The 19,089-nt window shown below is 40.0% G+C and overlaps 1 protein-coding gene across 1 annotated transcript; it reads left to right on the top strand.

Moving 5' to 3' along the window:
- The first annotated feature begins 15,335 nt into the window (after nucleotides 1-15,335).
- LOC127105992 (rhodanese-like domain-containing protein 10) lies at nucleotides 15,336-16,461 on the top strand. The gene is given in 3 exon segments (XM_051043216.1): nucleotides 15,336-15,934; nucleotides 16,159-16,295; nucleotides 16,298-16,461. Coding segments are annotated over 3 exon segments (654 nt in total). The 5' UTR covers nucleotides 15,336-15,470; the 3' UTR covers nucleotides 16,351-16,461.
- The last annotated feature ends 2,628 nt before the right edge of the window (nucleotides 16,462-19,089 follow it).

Raw genomic sequence — 19,089 nt, 5'->3', positions numbered from 1 at the left:
CCTGCAAGTAACCCAATTCTACAAGTTTTGGTAAACCAGAGGTTGTTCGCCAAAATTCACAGCGAACAAATTGGCACGCCCAGTGGGACCGTGCAAAAAATTTAGAAAGTTAGATAATCGCTAGTCAAAATCTGTCCTTCATTTGTATGAGACTGAGAAGCGGTAAATTAGCCGTATCCGAAGTAGAAATACCTAAAAGAACAAGAGTAAGGAAAATGGCGAACCAGCCAAATAATCCTAACGAATCCATCCCAGTATCTAACCCTGTCCCTTCGACAGAAGGCAATATAGGATCGGTCCCTGTGTCAGAGGCTGTACCTTCGTCAACGGGGTCGATACCAGCGGTTTCGATGTCACAAAACGCGCCTAGTTCGTCCTTCAGGGCACAACAAATGCCCATTGGGACACCCCCCTGTGGGAAACACTTCTAGGCCTTTTGTAACGAATTTCACCATGCCTCCGCCTGATAGGGAACAACCCTTCGGAATGCCAACTTCGGTGATGGCAAATTTACATAACTCCCCGTTAATATATTCAGACTCGATGGCCAACGTGTCTTCACCCTTACAAGGGTCAGGATATGGTGGAAACGTGAGTAGACTGAATCAACAACCACTTTACGTGCCGCCGATAACAAATAATTCGGCGCAAGTGATTAGACAGCAGATGGACGAGAGTAATCATGATATGGTCCAAATGTTGACGCAACAAATGGGAGCGGTGTTTAATCCACTGATACAGAACACCACTCAAACAAACCAAGCGTTGGCAGCGCAAATGACGCGCATTGCTGATTTCTTTGGAGTCCCTCAAACTCGACACAGAGAACAAGTGGTTCATAACCCAGCGGTAGCGGTCCAAGAAGAACCTACGATAAACCAGATACCGTTAGACAATCCTCAAACGAACGTCAGAAACCGAGAGGATGTAGTCGAACAACCTCGTGTCGAAATCCCCATTCCACAAGAGCCTAGAAGGATAGTAATCCAGAGAGGCCAGGACGCGGATGTTGTATTGCAACAACGGATGCGGTATAATAATCCGCCTATCGAAAATAATTTGGCAGCCATGGTCGAAACGATAATGGCACAAAATGGGATGAACATGGGTTTACAAAGGCCTAGTTACGCATCCCCACTATCAGAATATATTCTGCAAGAAGAATTGCCACCAAGGTGGAAAGTCCCTAAGTTCACAAAGTTCTCAGGGGACACTAGTGAGTCCACTATAGAACATGTGGCACGTTACCTGATCGAGGCAGGGGAGATAGCCCGTAACGAAAATTTGAAAATAAAATATTTCCCTAGTTCCTTAACAAAAAACGCGTTTACTTGGTTTACATCTTTGCCTGCAAACTCAGTATACACGTGGACCCAATTAGAAAGGCTGTTCCATGAACAATTCTACATGGGACAAACAAAAATAAGTCTGAAAGAATTAGCCAGTGTCAAGAGAAAACACTCCGAACCAATAGATGATTATTTAAATAGGTTCAGATTGCTAAAGGCTAGATGTTTCACCCCAGTGCCAGAACATGAGTTGGTCGAAATGGCCGTAGGGGGACTAGACTATTCTATAAGGAAGAAACTAGATACCCAGTATCTGAGGGATATGGCACAATTAGCGGATAGAGTGAGACAAGTCGAAAGGTTAAGGGACGAAAAATTCAGGGCAAATAAGAATAAAAAAGAGAGGGTAGCCTACGTAGGGGTTCGCCAAGATGATGAGTTCGACGAACACGAACCAAGTAGCTTCGACGAACAAGAAATCGACCTAGCAGAACTAAAACAAGGGCCACCTTATTTGTGCAAAGTACTAACTCCGTCGAACGGAAACCCAGTCGAAACCAACGATAAGTTCCCCAAAAGGACTTATACGTTCGACATTACCAAATGTGACGAAATCTTCGATCTGTTGGTTAAAGATGGTCAATTAATAAAACCACCAGGCGCTAAAGAACCGCCTATGGAACAACAGAAAAAGAGAGGTTTTTGTAAATACCATAATTTTCTGGGCCATAAGACGTCTCGTTGTTTCCTTTTCAGGGATCTCGTTCAAAATGCTATCCGGGACGGAAGGCTGAAGTTTGGTGACAAACCAAAACAACAGATGAAGATCGACTCGAATCCTATGCAAGCAGTCGAAGCCCACTACGCTGAACCATCCGTCGTAAACATGGTGGAGGCCGAAGTTGCTCCTGATGGCAATTTGGAAATGGTGGAAGCCCCTGGAAGCTTCGACGCAAATGTCAACATGGTCGAGATTACTGATGACCTCGCAAGCCAGAAAAGAATAGAAACTACTGAAGGTTTCGACAAGAAGGACGGTGACAATGCTGTCGAGAATGTGGAGTTTCGACAAGAGGAGAATTGGGACCGCTTGGGACAGCCAAGTGGGAAATATGATTTTCTTGTGAAGTACAACGCGCCGGCAAGCTCTCAGATCGACATCAACACAATCCAACCAAGCGGTTGGGGAGATGCCTCTTCAGAAAACAATGAGGAGACAGTCGACGCAATTGAGCATGCCCTTAATACGAAGGGGAGGGTTACTGAAGACCCAGCGATTGAAAACAAGGCTGCTGAAGGCCTTGATTCTAACAAAGCAAAGAAAGGTGATATCGCCAACTGCGTCAACACCATGGGGCCTTTCAGTGAAGAGGTCACAAAAATCAAAGCGGAAGCCGCTAACGGTCCTTCGAAGCCCATGATCAGTGGGATTCTGCGTAGGACAATGGAAGACCCCAGAAGGAATTGGAACAAATGCTGTTGCAAACATGGTCCCAGGACCATATCTTGGTGCTGTTGCCCAGAGAAAGAGTTCGACCAGACACCAAAAGGCGTCGAAGGCGAAGAAGAGAGGCTCATCAGGAAGATGAACGAATTAAGCATCGCCGATGAACAAAATGTTGGGGTAAATATGGTAGAAATATCTCAGAAGGACCAGGTCGAAAAGGGCGAAGAGCGTCGTCAGAAAGAGTACCAAAGGCTGGCGTACCCTAGAGAGGAGGAAAACTTAATGGAATTCATCAAGAGGTGCCAAAGGATGAAAACCGAAGTGATGTTGTGCCCACGCTGCAGCGCAGTTTTCGACAGGAAAGCAACAACCAACCTGGAAGCGGTGGATAAGACCAAAAGGAAAGAGAATTGGGGAACAGTGAGATATGACCCAAGGAGAAGTGATCACCACCAGTGGAGGCACGGAGAGAGACGCCAGAACACCTATAAACCATCTGACAAAGCGACGGACGACAAATGGGTTCAACCCATTAGGGACGCCCAGGGGCAGAAGAAATGGGGAAAGTTCGAGGTTCAGAGAGGCGCGTCGATGGAGGGCAAGAAGGAAATGGAAAAACACAAGCCAAGACCATACCCGTCAGAGAATTACAAAGGCAAAAATCCCATGTCCAGGTCCCAATGGAGGAGGTTCCAAAGGCAGAAGAGGGCAGAAATAGAGACGGCGAAAAAGAACATGAATGGTCCAAATGAAGCAGAATCTAGCAACAATCGTCAGACAAGGAGCAGGAAAGAGACTCCCCTCCAGATCAATCCTAGCGGAGTTGTCGAATCGGTGGCGTCGAAAGAGAAGATGCAGGAAGATGATGAAGTAACCGACAGTTTTAACTCTGACTCAGAGGCATCCTTCAACGTGATTTGCAACGTGGTCTCTGTTCTCCCTAGAGACTATGATAGAGTCATGGAAATTGAGGATGAAGGAGACGAAATGGAGGAAGAAACAATGGCACACAAGCCCGTCTGCTACTATGTGATGAACAACGGATGCGTCGAAGAGCAGAACGCTTTTTTCGAAAGACCAGACGACTCCATGAAAGCGCATTTGAAACCTCTGTTTATAAAAGGAAAGGTGGAAAATGTCGGCGTGAATAAGATACTGGTGGACGGGGGAGCGGCAGTGAATTTGATGCCCCACTACATGCTGAAGAAGATTGGAAAAGACGATTCGGATGCGAAGCCTCACAACATGGTGCTGTCGAATTACGAAGGGAAGATAGGGACAACTATGGGAGTCATCCAAGTGAACTTAACTGTAGGAACCATAACAAGACCTACAATGTTCATAGTCATCGCTTCGAAAGCCAACTACAACCTGCTGCTTGGTAGGGAATGGATTCACGGCGTAGGAGCTGTACCCTCTTCAATGCACCAGCGGATAGCCATATGGAGGCCAGATGGAATCGTCGAAAACATCGAGGCTGACCAAAGCTACTTCATGACCGAGGTAAACACTGTCAACAGCCAAAGCTTCGACAAAAACCTGGCTCATATACCTCCCTGCAGCCCGGCAGAATTCGACTTGAAGACGACAGACAATGCCTATTGCTCCATGTACCTACATCCAACGCATGGTTTCCAGTGGGATAAAGAAGTGATTGGCGAAACTTACATATGGGGAACCACTCATATAGCGCCGACGGGATGGGTAGTGAATTTGACGATGACGAGTGAACAATCAGCGATCGAAAAGATTACGGCTTACATGGCCGAAAACAAACTAAAAGAGGCCCTTGAGGCTGAGGTAAAAAATATGGCTGTCGAAGCCAACCAAGAGAACTCCAACAAACAATGTCCTCAAGAAGACGTTGCGGAAGATCATGTCACCAACCAAATGGGCGGATGGCAACACCAAAAGCTTGACGCCATTTACGACGACGAACCTCTGGGGTTCGAAAAAGATCCAGTGTCAACTAACGAGAAGATGGTGGCGCAGGATCCTTTAGAAGAAATAAACTTAGGAGTGGGGGCAGAACATAGACCAACGTACATAAGCGCAAAAATGGACCCCCAGTTCAAGGTCGAAATAGTCCAGTTGCTGAAAGAGTTCAAAGACTGTTTCGCATGGGATTATGACGAAATGCCTGGTCTTGACAGAAGTCTGGTCGAAATGCAGTTGCCAATAATGGAAGGGAAGAAGCCAGTAAAGCAGACTCCGAGACGCTTCGCACCAGAAATCCTGTCGAAAATAAAGAAGAGGTCGAAAGACTTCTAAGATGCAAGTTCATCCGCACAACCAGGTATGTCGAATGGATTGCAAATATTGTTCCAGTAATTAAGAAAAATGGCAAACTAAGGGTATGTATTGATTTTCGAGACTTAAACTCGGCTACCCCAAAGGATGAATATCCTATGCCAGTGGCAGAAATGCTCATAGATTCTGCAGCCGGCCATGAGTACTTAAGTATGTTAGACGGATACTCTGGCTACAACCAAATTTTTATCGCTGAAGAAGATGTTCCTAAAACGGCTTTCCGTTGTCCTGGAGCCATAGGAACGTACGAATGGGTAGTAATGCCTTTTGGTTTAAAGAACGCTGGAGCGACTTACCAACGCGCCATGAATTCCATCTTTCATGACTTCATCGAAACTTTCATGCAAGTGTATATTGACGACATTGTGATTAAGTCTGTTTCAGGAAAAAATCATATAGATCATCTTCGACAATCCTTTGAAAGGATGAGGAAGTTTGGTTTGAAAATGAACCCACTTAAATGTGCTTTTGGTGTGCAGGCGGGTGATTTCTTAGGCTTTGTGGTCCATAAGAAGGGGATCGAAATAAACGAAAATAAAGCCAAGGCCATAATGGAAGCGAAAGCGCCATCAACCAAAAAGGGGTTGCAGTCTCTGCTAGGGAAAATCAACTTTCTCAGAAGATTCATCTCCAACCTCAGTGGGAAGACACAGGCTTTCTCTCCTCTACTTCGACTAAAGAAAGAAGACTTCGCATGGGGGCAAGAACAGCAAGCGGCTTTCGACAAAATCAAGGAGTACCTGGCTAATCCCCCAATCCTGATGTCTCCTTGCAGAAAAAGAAATATGAGATTGTACATTTCGGCATCAGACAAAACATTAGGAAGTATGTTGTGTCAAGAAGATGAGAATGGCGTCGAAAGGGCCATTTATTATCTCAGTAGAGTCCTGAACGATGTCGAAACTAGATATAGCATTATAGAAAAGTTATGCCTGTGTGTATATTTCTCTTGTATCAAACTAAAGCATTATATAAAACCTGTCGATGTATATATTTCTTCCCATTTCGACGTAATAAAGTATATGTTATCTAAATCTATTTTACATAGTCGAATTGGAAAGTGGGCTTTAGCTTTAACAGAATACTCCTTGAAATATCTGCCTTTAAAAGCAGTGAAAGGACAAGTGGTCGCTGATTTCATAGCGGACCACTCTATAAACGAAGACGTGGAATACGTCGAACTGGAACCTTGGAAACTGTACTTCGACGGTTCCAGTCATAAAAACGGAACGGGCGTTGGGATGTTGATTATTTCTCCTGAAAAAATTCCAACAAAATTCAAGTACAAAGTTGAAAGTCTGTGTTCAAATAATGAAGCAGAATACGAAGCTTTGATCGCTGGACTTGAAATCTTGTTGAAATTGGGGGCAACGAGAGTCGAAATAATGGGTGATTCCGAACTGGTAATAAAGCAGTTGACGAAAGAGTATAAGTGCGTGAAAGAAAATTTAATCATGTACTTTGTAATAGCCAATAGACTTCTCAAAGCATTCGACAACGTCGTCTTCAGGCACATTCCCAGGTTGAAGAATCAAGAAGCGAATGATCTTGCTCAACTAGCGTCCGGATACAAAGTGTCGAAGGAAAAGTTAGAAGAAGCCATTGAAGTCAGAGGAAGAGTCGTGTCCACCAAGTTGTCCCCATCAGATCTAGAGTCAATAAGATTAGGATACGGTGACGAAGAAAACTTCGAGATATTCAACATAGATGATTCGGAATAACAGACTGGAGAAAGCCTGTCAAGGATTATCTACAAGACCCAAATCAGAAAGCGGAAAGAAAGGTAAAATACAGAGCTTTGAGTTACGTACTTTTGGGAAATGAATTATTCAAAAAGACTGCAGAAGGAGTTTTGTTGAAATGCCTGAGTGAGGACGAAGCCTACATAGCCTTGTCGAATGTACACAGTGGAGCGTGTGGCGCGCACCAAGCAGGTCACAAAATGAAGTGGCTTTTATTTCGACAAGGAATGTATTGGCCAACAATGCTGAAAGATTGTGTCGAATTCGCAAAAGGTTGTCAGGAATGTCAAGTACATGCAGGCATACCTCATGTCCCTGCAAGTGAGTTGCACTCAATTATAAAACCTTGGCCATTCAGAGGATGGGCGTTGGACTTGATCGGGGAGATTCGACCAGCTTCCTCAAAAGGGCAAAGGTACATTTTGGTTGGGATAGACTATTTCACAAAATGGACCGAAGCCATACCATTGGCGAATGTGGATCAAGAAGCAGTCATAGACTTTATCCAAAAATACATAATCTACAGATTTGGGATACCTGAGACAATAACAACAGATCAAGGATCTGTGTTCACCGGTAAAAACATGCAGAAGTTTGCACAAGAAACAGGTTTTAAGCTCCTTACTTCGACACCTTACTACGCTCAAGCAAATGGGCAAGTTGAAGCAGCCAACAAGGTAGTGATAAACTTGATTAAGAAGCATGTGGGGAAAAAGCCTAGAAATTGGCATAAGACTTTGGATCAAGCCTTGTGGGCTTGTCGAACGTCCCCCAAAGAGGCAACGAATTCGACTCCATTCAAGTTGACTTACGGACACGATGCAGTTTTGCCAGTCGAAATATATCTGCAGTCAGTCAGAGTGCAAAGGCATCATGAAATCCCATCAGATACATATTGGAGTATGATGATGGACGAACTAGTTGATTTAGACGAAGAAAGGCTGCGCGCGCTAGACCTAATAAGAAGACAAAAGGAGAGAGTCGAAAGATTTTACAACAAGAAAGTAAGATTCAAGACCTTCTTAATAGGTGATCTTGTGTGGAAAGTAATCCTTCCTATGGATCGAAAGGATAAATTAATGGGAAAGTGGTCTCCTAAATGGAGGGACCTTTCCAGGTCTTGAGAACATTTTCAAACGGCGCGTATGAAATAGAAGAAATAGAGAAGGATAAGAGAATCCTAAGAATAAATGGCAAGTATTTGAAAAAATATAAGCCTATATTGCAGGAAGTAAAAGTAGTAACAGAATAAGTGCAAAACATAATTGTGATAAGATGGGCCAAATAAAAATGGCATTCAAAAGTTATTACAAAGAAAGCCTCAAAGGGCTGAGAGTTGCTAAATAAATTCGACTAAAAATTAAAATTGGCAAAAGTATCCCTCAAAGTGGCAAACTTCTGCCTCTGGAGTTGGAGTCGATGATCACAAAGACTTTTGTGAGTAGAGAGAGTCTCAATCTCCTGACTAAGTTGATGGGCTTTCTCTGCATGTCGAATACCCACCCTCAATTCTTCGTCAATCTCGCTCTGCTTGGGTTGCTGAATGGATGCCTTACGTTTCTCCTCTTGAGAGATCTTTTCTTGAAGTGTTGCTATCTGTGTTTTCCATTTTTGAATATTGTCATTGCAAGCAGCAACTTCTTCGACATACGTTTCAGAGAGCTTTTGCAATTTTGAAACTTTGTCAGTCGAAGTCGAAACAGCATCCCATTCAGCAGTTTGAGTTTCAGACTTGGAGGAGATTTGATTGGTAAGATCCCTTTGACGATGGAGATCTGCAGTGGCCAAGTCAATGAGAGTCATCAGCTCCATCACAAAACTTCCAATCTCAGCAGAAGCTTCCAGGACATTCACTTGCTTCAGAATTTTCTTAAGACCAATTTGAGCAAGGGAATTTTCTTCCAAGACTTTAAACAAATCGACATCAAGGATTTTCGTTTTGATTTTGGTCAGGAGGTTGCCAAGTGATGGTGCTTCAGAAGTTGCCCCAGAAGTGGTCGAACTACTCTGCGAAGAATCCTGAAAATTAAAACGGGTGCTAAGCATGGTTTTCAGATACTCCAAAGGTCTTTGCACTTTGAGATTCTCAAGCTCCTCGCGAGAAAAACTGGTCGAACCAGTTGATTTGCCACTCCCTTGGGCCCGGTCAGGAGCAGGTGGAGTGTTTCGCGTCGAAGTAGGCTCAACCTCTGTTCGTTTCAACTGGTTGTCCCCATCTCTGGCAGCTCCATCTTCAGGATCATCTTCGACTACAACCTCCATTTCAACATCATCACCCTGAGGTGCAACATGTAATTCTGGATGAGGAGGAGATTCATCTTCAGAAGCTTCACCCACTGTAGTGTCGAATTCTTCTACGGTTTGCATGTCATGGTCACTGGCGGGGATATCTCCCTCTGGCGCTGTTTCCTCCAAAAATTTCTCAGACGTTCCTTCGACAGCCACTTGTTCCTAAAAATAAATTCTAAGATTTAGAAGAAAGATGTAGGAAAGGTAAACATATGCTGTCGAATTGAAAAATTACCTCAGGAATTTCAGTGTTAAAACCGGATTTCCCACTCCCCGTATCTTTCGACTGAGGCTTGGCAGGAGAAGTACTGGCAGAATCCTTCCTGATTGGGTTGACGATGGACCTTTGGGAAGAAACCTTCGTGAGTTTCTTTTTCTTCTGAGGAGGAGGGACTAACTCTGGAGATTCATCACCAGACTCTTCATTAGGGACTTTATCCTCTTTTCTCTCCTCTTCACTCTTCTTCTTTTGGATTGTTGAGGGTTTTCGACTTACCTAGTCATACAGGCCAAAGCCAGTTAGTTTTGAATAATGGAAGGAAAATAATAAGAAAAAAAAGTGTTGTACCTTTGTCGAAGGCTTCTTAGCAGTACTGGGCGACGCTTCGACAGCAGCTTTCTTAGCAGGGATCTTCACGGCTAAGGAAAGAAAGAAAATTCAGAAACAAATATAAGAGATACATGATAAGACAGTTAGAATAACAGAAGAAAAAATCATATTTTTCTGTGAACACCTTCAAGAATGGTATCTTCCACGCGAACGTGTTCTATTCCAATATGAAGGTGTCCTGGATATTCGCCCAGATGATACTTAGTCGGAACCACACGCTCAGCAGGTTTTTGATACTTTTGACGAAGAATTTTCATAAAATCCCCACAAAGGAACCAGTCTGGAAGTGGAAAACCAAACGCCACCCCAAAGTCAGCAGTTGGCAAAGGAGGAAACTTTGGTGGATGACAATTGAAAGCCAGGTCATAGCGCGCCTCTGGTGAAAGATTGGAAGGCAATGACAGTTTTTTAAACTTCTCTGTCAATTTACGTTTTAATTCGGCCGCTGCTTCGCATATGGTTCGACTAAGATCATCAGGTTTATACGCAGTTTCAAAATATTTTTGAAATTTCTGTATTTCCTTAATATGTCGTGGAATACCTTTTTTGGTCCGATCCTGCACAAAAGCGAAAGCATTTGTCAAATGTGTAGCAAAAGCAGCTACGTCAAAAAATTTGTTGGAATAATAATCCTTCCACCATTCATCAAACTCAGGAGTGCATAAGAATGATGGTCGAAAAATAACTGGTCGAATGTCGAGAGAAGCATCAGCTAGTTTCTTCGACAGCTCTTTGCCTTCGTCTTCAGTGTGAAGGGAGTTATAAAAGATGATGGACCCCTTTTTGGGGAATATAGGTTGAGGTTTGATTTGGATTAGACCAAATTGTCTAGAAACAAGGTTGGGTTGATAAACTATCAAAGCAATTTGGTTTTAGTGGTGTTACGATAAGAAAAAAGGAGCCTAGGGGTCAAGAACGATTCCCAAACATTCAGAAATGTGTTTTCGTCCTTTTGCATCTCCAAGGGCAGCTGTTGGGTAAACCACTTAGGTCCGATTTTTCTATCAGCAAAAGGTGCCATGGTCGAAGTAAATTGATGACTTTTAGCAAACATCATAACATAGCTTTTAAAAGCTTGTCGAAGGCTGATTCCTTCATCAGTTGGCGTTAGTAGCACTAATCTTGGCCATTCGACAGTCCTATTGTTTACTTCTTCTTCATCTATTTCTGGTGCTACAGGAAGACTAGCTTCAAAGGTGGCATTGAGCCATAGTTGCAAGAGCCAAAAAGGTCCTGATAAGTTGATTTTCCCTTGGGATTTGGTGTTCTTTAAGAAATGTACGCTCTCGCTCAGAGATTCATAGAGATTCGCCAGAATCATTTCGCTCAAACATAGTTTCGTGCCTGCATGAAGCTGATTGGCTATGGTGATAAATCTCTTGGCAACTTGAAGAGAGCGAGAACAGAACACATATTTGGACAGCCATAGTGTCAAAAAGGCTATATGTTCGACATCTAAAACTTCAGTGGTACTCTTATGATGGTAATAGGACATGAATAAGGAGTAGGGTGCAAGGCTAGTCTCGAAAGCAATGGTATCTTCACTTAAGACAGTAGGGTCGAAATCTATACCATTGGGGTGAAGACCAACAATGGCTGCTGCGTCGAAAAGGGTAGGCGTAACCATCCCACAAGGAAGGTGAAAGGTGTTGTAAGTACTATCCCAAAAGTAGAGAGAAGCCAAAAGCATATTTGGGCAGATATTGGGTCCTACTCTCGACAACTGGATAAGGTCGAAAATGCCTACTTCTTTCCAAAAAGACCCTTTAACTTTTTCGATTTTATCTAACCAAGATACGTAGTCAGAAGGATCTTTCGACCATGGGCAGGTTCTAAATATCCTGGGAAAATTCAAATAGGTTAAGTCCAACTCTCCAATATCCGTCGAACTCGATGAATCTTTTTGTTCTACAACTTTCTCTTTAGGCTGAGGTTTTCTTCCAGCGCCTATGGGTTTTGTGTGAAAGTAAGATGGAAAAAATTCTCTTAAACGCTCTGGTTTAATCTCTGGATTTGGAAGGGGACCTAACATAGCGTGATAATTTCCAGAAATAAGAACAGGGATTAGTACCTGAGATTTATAGATGCAGTCTTTTTCCTTTTCATTTGGAGGTTCCGGAACATACTGTTGATTTCCAATGGTCATTGGCCCTTTTAAATCATGCACAGGAGGAAAAGATGAGTCTTGTTTCTTCTTGGGGTGTTTACTGCTTAAGGGTTTTTGAGGCGCCATTGCTGGAAAAAACTGAAGAAGATTTCTCAGAAAATGTGAAAAGCTTGAGAAATGGGTATGAAAAAAGGAAATCTGAAACGTAAAAAGGTTTAAAGAAAAGGTTTATGGGTATTTATAGGAAGAAGATGTTGAAACGTTTTAGATGTAATGGTGTTAGTGGGACACGTGGCCATTTCTGATGGAAATGATAAAGAGGTGGAAGTTGAAAAGAAACCATGATGTGAGGAAATGATGGAAGTAGATTGTGAACGTGGGCTAGACGTGACATTGTGGAGAAAGTGTAATGATGAACCTGCATTGGGAATTGAGATTATCAGACTTGCATTTAATGAAGATTAAATGACATGGCATCAAAACACTGATTGACAACAAATGACTGTTTCTCCAGAACAACGGTCGAAACGTCTTTGCTGGGGGGCAATTTGTATACGTGCGTTTTCGACGCCATGAGATGTGGTGTAAGAAATGTTTTTTTCGACAAATGATGACATGGGTTGAAACGATTTGATTAATAAGTATGGTTCGACACTTCGACAAAATGGAAGTTTCGTCATTTCGACAAAGATGTTTGCACCTAGGAAAAGCACTTTTGACAGATAGGGAGAACATTGCAGTATGTTGATAATTCGACAAAAATCCTGAAGGAAGACGTCATTTCGACTTAAAAGTAAATTTGAATTTAAAAGGTTGTGACGTTTGGCAGAAGACGCGTGGAAGCATCTGGCGAAAGGAGGAGAGCCATGTGTCATAGTTTTAGGATTTAGTCGTTAATAACAGTTATGTTATTTGTGTATATATAGGGTAGTTATTATCTAAAAAAGGTGTGAAGAATTACTTATACAAAATTCCTGAAAACACTCAAAGTACCCGTGTGAGAGAAAAGAGTCATATTTGAAAATGTATGTGTAAACAAACACCAATTCCTTCAAAGTTTATTTTATAAAGTTCAAAGTTCTTTACAAATCTCTTTTATGTTTTCCAGTCATTTATCTTTCTGCACTTTATCCTTTTCGACACTTTACATTTCGTCAGTTATTTTCCGCCATTTACTTTATCTTGTTAAATTTACATCCACTTAACATTGTAATCAACATATTTCGACGTAAAACACTCAGAGAACAGAAATGAAAGATATGAAAGTGATTTTAGACATCTTCAAGACCATTTAGATTTTGCACATGTCCTAGGATTTGTGTGGTTGATCCTGCAAGTAACCCAATTCTACAAGTTTTGGTAAACCAGAGGTTGTTCGCCAAAATTCACAGCGAACAGCAGGGCTCCTGTTTAGAATGTAAACAGAAGTGGTGACTGCTTCACCCCATAAGGATTTTGGCAAATTCTTCTGCTTTAGTATGCATCTTTCCATATCCAATATTGTCCTATTTCTTCTTTCTGCTATTCCATTATGTTGAGGCGTGTAAGGAGCATTTACCTAATGATCAATACCATGTTCTGCACAGAACTCTTCAAACGTCTCAAATGTGTATTCACCACCTTGATCTTCTTTTCACTCTGGTTTTCGACAAGTTCTTGAATCTCTTACAGATTTCTAATACTTCGTCCTTTCGCTTGATCACATAGATCCACAAATTTCGACTATACTCATCAACAAATGAAACAAAATACTTGTTTCCACCAATGATATGATCATCGAACGACCACATACATATGAATGTACTACTTCTAGTATGTAAGAGGATCTCATTGGTACAGCCGAAGCAAAAGAATTTCTGGATGGCTTCCTACTAAGCAACCTTCACAGAGCTTGTCGTGAATCACAAGACTTGGTATGCCATTTACCACCTCTTAAGTAATTAGCTGATTGAGTGACCTAAAATTCAAATTGCCAAACCTCAAATTCCATAACCAACTATCCTTTTTGTCGACAACTCTCTTCAAGCATTATATCTCTATCGAGCAAATCTCGATCTTAAATGTTATGCTCTTCGACAACGGAGACTTTAAGACCAGATTATTCTTTGTGTCGAACAATTCTAAGGCACCATTTTTCATCACGACTGAGAAACCTTTTTTGACCAGTTGTCCAATTCTAAGAAAATTGCACTTCATTCCAGATACGTAGAGTACATCTTTGATCATAGTTTTTCCACCATTGCTCCTCTGAATAACTATGTTGCTTGTACCTTCTGCTTGCAACGAGCTACTATCTGCAAGTTTTATCTTGCTCTTCTTCGATTCTTCGAAGTCTGCTAACCACTCTCTTAGACCAGTCACGTGGTTCGAACAACCTGTGTCGAAGAACCAAATCTTGGAGTTGACATATTCGTCTGCAACTACATCCATATACACCAAATCTTTAGAATCATCTGAATCTTAATGTGCAAGGTTTATTCCTTCGTCCTTGCCTTTAGTCGCTCCTTTGTCTTTTATGGACCAACAATACTTGGCCAAGTGACCCCATTTTTTCTACAGTTGTAACATTGCACACCTTTCTTTTCTTCTTTATTAGTCGAAGTTCTTTCTCCTCTTTTGAAGGATTCATAACCGATCTTATGCTTATAAGGATTCAACCAAGACTTCTTACTCTGAATCTTGCCTCTGAACTTGTTAGAACCACCATGCTTCTTCCATCTTTGAGCTTGCAGTGCCTGTATCGAATCTTAACGCCCTTTATTTCAACAATTCTCAACTCATATGCCTCCAACGAACCAGTCAAATCTTTCAACTTCAGTGTTTCAAAATTGCTGGATTCTTGAATAGCAACGATAATACTCTACCCAAACCCTGTTCATTATCATCCCTACCGCATATCTGCTTTTTTGATTAGGCTGATACATATATATTTTTTATGAGTTTTCTCACTAAATTATATATATATATATATATATATATATATATATATATATATATATATATATATAATATATATATATATATATATATATATATATATATATATATATATTATAGACCAATTAGCATTTAACTTCTTAGAAGTACAAAATGTTGGATAAATTAACACTAACAAAACTTAGTTTTTTAAAAATATTTTACAATAAATAAACATTCTCTAGAATAGTCTAAGAATCCAAAATTAAGAATCGCTTTTGTTTTTTAACCATACTTACTAATTTATCTCCTCATCAACTCAAGAAACCACTAAATCAATTGTCGAAACAACTAATAACTTTAGTATTAAATTCACACTACACCACCAACTTTAATATTTTCTATTTAATTTTGCATTAAAAAAAATTTCCTAATAAAGTTTATCTAAAAGTGGCCTAACAAATTTACCAAAAGTCAAATACAAAATCATATATACTTTCCTCGGATATTTTAGAGTATAGTAGACAACAAAAAGTAAGAAGGTAAAAATAAAAAATTGTTTGGCAAAGCTTTATTTAATTAGTATGAGAATATATATAAAAATAAAAATAAGATTTAGAAGAAGATAATGTGTTTGAATCTTCACATATAGAAGATAAAAAAGCAAGTAGCAAACCGACAAAAAAGAAAGCTCACAAAGCCAATGTCTACGGTTCTTATCATCAAAACAGTTGAATCAAATCCTTCGTAACATCAAAATATGACAACCCATTTGAACAATTCATTCAGAACTTCAATTCTATATCACAAAGATCACCCTTTCACTACAACCACACAAAAAACCACAAGATTTCATGTTATTACCAATGCTACATCCAAAACCAACAGTTTCAAAGAACTCATAGAATCTGGCACAGTTAGAACTATTTTGCCAAAAGATGCTTCAACAGTTATGAACTCAGAAGGATTCATTCTCCTTGATGTTAGACCCAATTGGGAGAGAGAGAAAGCACGTGTGAAAGGCTCCTTGCACGTGCCAATGTTTGTTGAAGATAAGGATAATGGTCCTTTAACTTTGCTTAAGAAATGGGTGCATTTTGGTTATATTGGTGCTTGGACTGGTCAATATCTTACTACGTTTAACTCTGAGTTTCTTAGTCAAGTGGAGAGTGTTGTTCCTGGGAAAGACACTAAGGTTCTTGTGGCATGTGGAGAAGGATTAAGGTAAGAATAAGGATGTTTTCTTTTTGTGCAAAGTATAGTTATTTAGTATATAGGTTTGGTTCCATCTCTAAAAAAAAGGTATTCATGTCCTAGATAGTGTCAGACACACAGAGATTCTGACATGTCACCAACACCTGTGATTCAGTATTGGTGTCTTTGTCTGTGTTCGTGTTTTATAGATTAAAACTGATTTTATTGGTGTTTTTTGGTGAGTGATTCATCAGGTCAATGACAGCAACTTCAAAGCTGTATAAGGGAGGTTATAGAAATCTTGGATGGTTAGTTGGAGGTTTTAATCGTTCACAAGACAAAGATTTCTTAGAAGTTGAAGGAAAAGAGAAGTTGAAGTATGCTACAATTGGAGGAGCCTCTTATATTTTTCTGCAATTGCTCATACTTCTACAAACCGTGAGTAAATAAATAGTCATAAGAGTGTGTATCCTATATTGAACATGTAATGACCTTGTTGAAGAACATTAATTGCTTCATTTTTTAGTTAATTTGAGTTTGCAATTTTGTATGATTTATTTATGTCTTTTGCAATTTTGCTTCATTTAATGAAAGAACGGTGAAGAAACACTCCAAAATCATTTTATGATCCTATATTAGTCTTTGAAATATGATAAATTCAAAAACAAAAATTCTACTATAATTTATTGTTAGATAAATCGTTAAAGTTGAATGTATTCAATTCTGAACCGTGAATGGTGTCATTTTTCTTAAAAATATTTCAAGCATTCTCTTTGTAGTCTTAGTGTTGGAACATAAGAATATCCAGGATAATTAAGTCTTCTAATTGAATCTGCACAAGACTAGTGAAAATTCGAATGCAAGGAAGAGTGTCTGGAATTATGAGAAGAGGATGTACAGTTTTTTGTAATGATTTTTGAATACTGAATATTGTGTTTATAGGCCATGCATGTGTTGTTTCATAAGGTTGCAACTCTTGATGAAACAACACATTTTCAGCATAAGTTTGCAATGGAAATTAAGTCATTGCATGGCGGCCGCCTGTCGGAGCGCCATCGACACTGCCGTATAACGCTGCGAGTAGTCCGATTACTCCGATGTATCGTGCCTAAGTGCTCAAGTGTACCCTACAAGCCGCCACTAGCGCCTATACGCCCACGGCCTCGGACCCGGTCCTGGAGTCGGAGCCGGTGGCAACACAGGCGGGTGATTGTTTGGATGAGACATGTGGCATAATGTTTAATGTTTGGGACCACCATATTTTTTCATGTGGCACTTTATCCTCTTTAACTCATTTGTTGAGTTTAATGTTTTTAAGTCTTTATAAATGCTTTTAAAGTGAGTATCACTTTCTATGTGAGACTATTGACAATGCATTTATTGTCATTAAATTATTTAGACACTTCTTGCCATATTTGAACACTCCCATGAGCATAAATTATCCATAATTTCCAATATTTATTAGGGGCGTTACTGCGTTAGTAAGGTGATTAACTAAATCCTTGTCCAAAAAATTGTTAACCTCAACATCCAAATCCGAATTCGAGCACCATAACATGAAAATGGTATTCAATTTTTGTTTGGGCTTGGACGATCTAGTTTGGTTTTAAAAAAAATTAGGCGGTTAACGTGTAATTCAAATTCACATTTAAGCTAAATTTCATTTGAGTTGCATTTAGTGGTTATGGTGTTATAAATACAAAAGTTAGATTGAGTTTGTAAAAAAGTTTTTTTTTTTAATTATAGTTGTGTTTGTATCTGAGAGTAAAGTTAGTTACAAATTGTCTCTCTCTTCCATCATCATCATCATCTTCTTCTTCTTCTTCTTTTTCATTTTTGTGCACCGAGAATTGGTATCTAAAACTTCAGTTTAAATTTCAGGAACGAGAAACACGAGTGTACGTAAGGTGTGTGTGATTGATTCTACTCCTTTAATTTATAGTGAATTGAAGATCTGAATCAAAACAAAATCAAATTTCTTGATTATGAGGAATTGGGAAACACGAGTGTTGGTGATATCTGAGTGAATTTACACAAGAACGAAGATGAACAGAGGAAATGGTAGGTCAAACATAAAACTTCCAGTATTTGATGGAAAAAATTGGAATCAAAAGGTGAAACTCCAGTCTCTATGTAAGCAGTATGAGAATCTCAACATGAAGAACAATGAGAAGGTACTTGATTACATCTCTAGAGTGATTTCGATCATAATGAGATGAAATATCATGGAGAAACTCTCTCTGAACAAGTAATAATTGGAAATGTACTGAGATCAGTTACTCCTCAATTTGATTACAATGTTATAGCAATTGAACACTTTACGGACCTTAGCACTATGACAATTGAAGAGTTGCAGAGTTGTCTAGAGACACAAGAGTTGTGTCTGACTGAGAGAAACTCTGAAAGAGAGGTAGAGCAGGCTTTGAAAGCGTTCTTTAGTAAGAAGAATCAGAAGTAGTCTTGGTCAAAGGCCAATAAGAGACATGGTGATGGTTATCAGAAGTCAAAAGCCTCCAACTTTGATGAGATGAAACATCAGAAGGGAAAAAAGGAGTTTGACAAGAAGAAGTTTCAATGCTAATGTTGTAAGAAGTTTCACCACTTTGCTACTGATTGTTAATCAAATAAGGAAAGGAAATAAGAAGAAGCAAACACAGCCGGGGAGATTCTGATGATGAACCTATGCTATTGATGAATTCTGAATTTGATGATGGATATTTGGTATACTGGTGGTATATGGACACTGGCTGCTCAAATCACCTAATTGGAAACAAACAATGGCTGATTAATTTTGACTCTAGAAAGAAGACAAAGATCAGATGTTCTGATAATAAGTACCTTAATGTTGAAGGAATGGGAAATGTCAAAGTCAGAGTGAAGAATGCAAAAACTGTTATGATCAAGGATGTTTGGTATGTTCTTGGAATGAAGAGCAATCTGATGAGTGCATGTCAACTATTTGAGAAAGGTTTCTCAGTTATTATGAAGGTAAATCTCTTGAAGTTGTATGATTCTGATCAGAAGCTGATTATGAAATATGAATAGGGAAGCAACAGAACAATCAAAGTGAATGTGGAAATAGCTGAAACTAAATACCTTAGTGCAAAAGGTGCTGAAGGTGACAGTGAGTTATGGCACAAGAGATTGGGGCATCTGAAATTCAAAATCTTAAGGCATACGAGTTC

This window comes from Lathyrus oleraceus, chromosome 7 (assembly GCF_024323335.1).
Source record: "Lathyrus oleraceus cultivar Zhongwan6 chromosome 7, CAAS_Psat_ZW6_1.0, whole genome shotgun sequence".
Classification (NCBI taxonomy): domain Eukaryota; kingdom Viridiplantae; phylum Streptophyta; class Magnoliopsida; order Fabales; family Fabaceae; genus Lathyrus; species Lathyrus oleraceus.
Note: the sequence above shows the minus strand (reverse complement) of the source record. Positions and strands in the feature narration are given on the sequence as shown.